A 2781-nucleotide genomic window follows, 5' to 3' on the forward strand; every position below is an offset into this window, starting at 1 on the left:
ACACACACACACATATATATATATATATAGCATTCAAGTGCTTTATATACACCATATTTTCAAACATCCATGATTTATGGCTATATCTCGCATCCTAGACCTCACTGGCGAGGATGGGCCAGACCCCGAAGAGCAGCAAATGCGTATCGCACAAGTGCTGTCGACAATAGAGAGCATCTGCGCAACGGATACGGACAAAGCCAACACGGCTGACGACAACCAAAGCGCAACGGACACTTTGGATGAAGGTATATGATTGCACCCGTTACCATCACGAATCACCGCTTCTGGGGGTGGCTTGATACCCTTCATTGTTGTGTTCTGGAAAGTTCGGGCAATTATACTGTTCCGAAGTTGCTGTATTTTGTTGTCAAGTAAATAATAAAATGCGAGTACGCGATTCGGCGAGTAGACACTAGCTTGGTACGAGAAGCGCACACATTTTATGTATGCGATAGTTGGCGGTATGATTAGAATTGAGGGTGAATAGGTAATCTGGTCCTCGGCATCGGTTGATATATGCGAACTGGGTGCCACCGCTCATACTTACGGACGTACATAAAGAAAAGGCTGAATGCCTGGCTATAAGTACTGATGTATCGTTCGAAGTGATATATGCGCGTAAGTTTTGCGCTCGTTATCAGTGAAGTCACACATAACCGCGCATACCCGCTAGATCCAATAGTCATGTATGCAAACGCTACATGAGAATTACCACTCTAGAGGTCTAGTGCGAGCGGAGTTATTACGTATACGACTATATCTTTGTAGCTTGTCATAGATGCTATGCGAATTACCACTCTAGAGGTGTAGTGCGAGCGGAGTTATTACGTATACGACTATATTTGTGTAGCTTGTCATAGATGTTATATGACAGTGAGCAATGAGGGAGCCGCGATCTTTACATCCGTGGTGGTACTATACACAGGTACTTGCATATGAATCTACAAATGGATCTATACATTCGTGGTGATACTATACACAGGTACTTGCATATGAATCAACAAATGGATCTATACATCCGTGGTGGTACTATACACAGTTACTTGCATATGAATCTACAAATGGATCTATACATCCGTGGTGGTACTATACAAAGGTACTTGCATATGAATCTATAAATAGATCTATACATAAGTGGTGGTACTATACACAGGTACTTGCATATGAATCTACAAATGGATCTATACATCCGTGGTAGTACTATACACAGATACTTGCATATGAATCTACAAATGCATGTAATTTCACTTCTACACTAACCTCCTGATGTACAGAGGTATAAATTAGTATTCCATTCTGTACTACACGCACGTAATCACCACTCGCATGTAATCGCCACTGTATCTGGTAGATGACATGTCGCAATGGGCTGTGCTCGAGGGGCGTCCGCTGCTCAGAAAGTCATCGCTCTCCAGCGAAGGCTCGCTTACTGAGAATGGCATCATGCCCACGTCTAGAGGCAAGACAGGTACCCACGGTGTATATACTATACACAAGGTTACACACGAAGTATCACACTCTCTATCATTTTATACTGTACCCGCCTACTCACTATGAAGCGCATTTTCATTTGTGTCAATTGATAATAAAGGGAAATGAGGTGCATCCGTACGCACGCCTACTTGCCAAGTATTCAACAATACATGCAACTATTTCAACCCACTATACCAACACAACAAAGCACTTCACACCATACCCTACTCCAGAACCACTCATTCTAGTTGCTTGCGTTTGTTCAGACAACGTATGGTGCACACTGGACACACGCGGTCGCTCTCTAACTACGCGCTCCGTGTCCTCTCATGACTGATGCTTCCTCGGGAATATCATACTATCCTTTCTTATGTCTGTGGTCGCACATAATATGTGCTGAATATCTCAACTACGTGTATCCAGAGTTGCCGGTTCGATGGTATTAAGGACGAATGTGGTCAATCCAAGCGGGATTGGGTTCTCGATACAGACCAATTGCCTATAATATATGGAGACGTCTGTGTTCCGCTCAATTTATAGAAATGTATTTGAGACTTGCACCCAGTGCCCTAACTGAATCAATGCCAATACACACAGATCCAGACAAGCGAAGGCAAGGAACAGCTGCGACACCGAGGAGTTGATATGCACAAGCACACACACATACACACGCATACATGCATATATATTGATCGAGACACGTGATTGACACATAGGCACATACGCATACATATATATAAACATCTGGACAATGTGTATTTGAAATTTAGGAACACTGACTGAAAACCAACGTTTACAGAGCCAGGCAACCGTACGCATGCAGGAACTACATTACTGCGCCCGGTGTCTGCGACTGAGGCAGAGCAGATGCTCAAGGCCGTGGGGTGGGATGTGGAACAAGCTGTCATTGAGTTAACAGAAGCGCAGGAAGAGGTGGGTGAGAACAAGTGGACAGATGATGTGTAAGGGTGTTGGGCTATTTGTTTAGCGTGTGAACATGTATGTCGCTGTATATACTTGGGCGCTAGTGTGTACGACATTGTGTGTGCGTGTATGTGTGCGTGTGTGTATGTCGAGCAATCTTGTGTGTAAATCTATGTCTGCTGGGATCTATGTGGGTACTTGCTTGGGTACGAGTAGATGTGTAGATAAGTGTATATGCTTTTGTAGTTATGTGTAAATATGATATTTTGAATGCGTCTCGGTATACATACATACATACACACACACACACATAACCACACCCACACCTACCTACCCACCCACACACACATCCACCCAGTCACCCACCCAATCACACGCTCG

The 2781-nt window shown here is 44.0% G+C and overlaps 1 protein-coding gene across 1 annotated transcript in view; it reads left to right on the top strand.

The window, feature by feature from the left end:
• Window positions 1-2442, top strand: part of SARC_07649 (hypothetical protein) — a gene marked incomplete at both ends in the record, with an annotated part of 4004 nt that extends 1562 nt beyond the window's left edge. Inside the window, 3 exons of the mRNA XM_014298406.1 lie at window positions 99-248; window positions 1355-1480; window positions 2276-2442. Of these exons, the coding sequence (XP_014153881.1) occupies window positions 99-248; window positions 1355-1480; window positions 2276-2442 (443 nt within the window). The remainder of the gene's footprint in view (window positions 1-98; window positions 249-1354; window positions 1481-2275) is intronic.
• Between the last annotated feature and the right edge of the window lie 339 nt (window positions 2443-2781).

The sequence above is a fragment of the Sphaeroforma arctica genome (genome assembly GCF_001186125.1).
Source record: "Sphaeroforma arctica JP610 unplaced genomic scaffold supercont1.618, whole genome shotgun sequence".
NCBI classification, from domain to species: domain Eukaryota; class Ichthyosporea; order Ichthyophonida; genus Sphaeroforma; species Sphaeroforma arctica.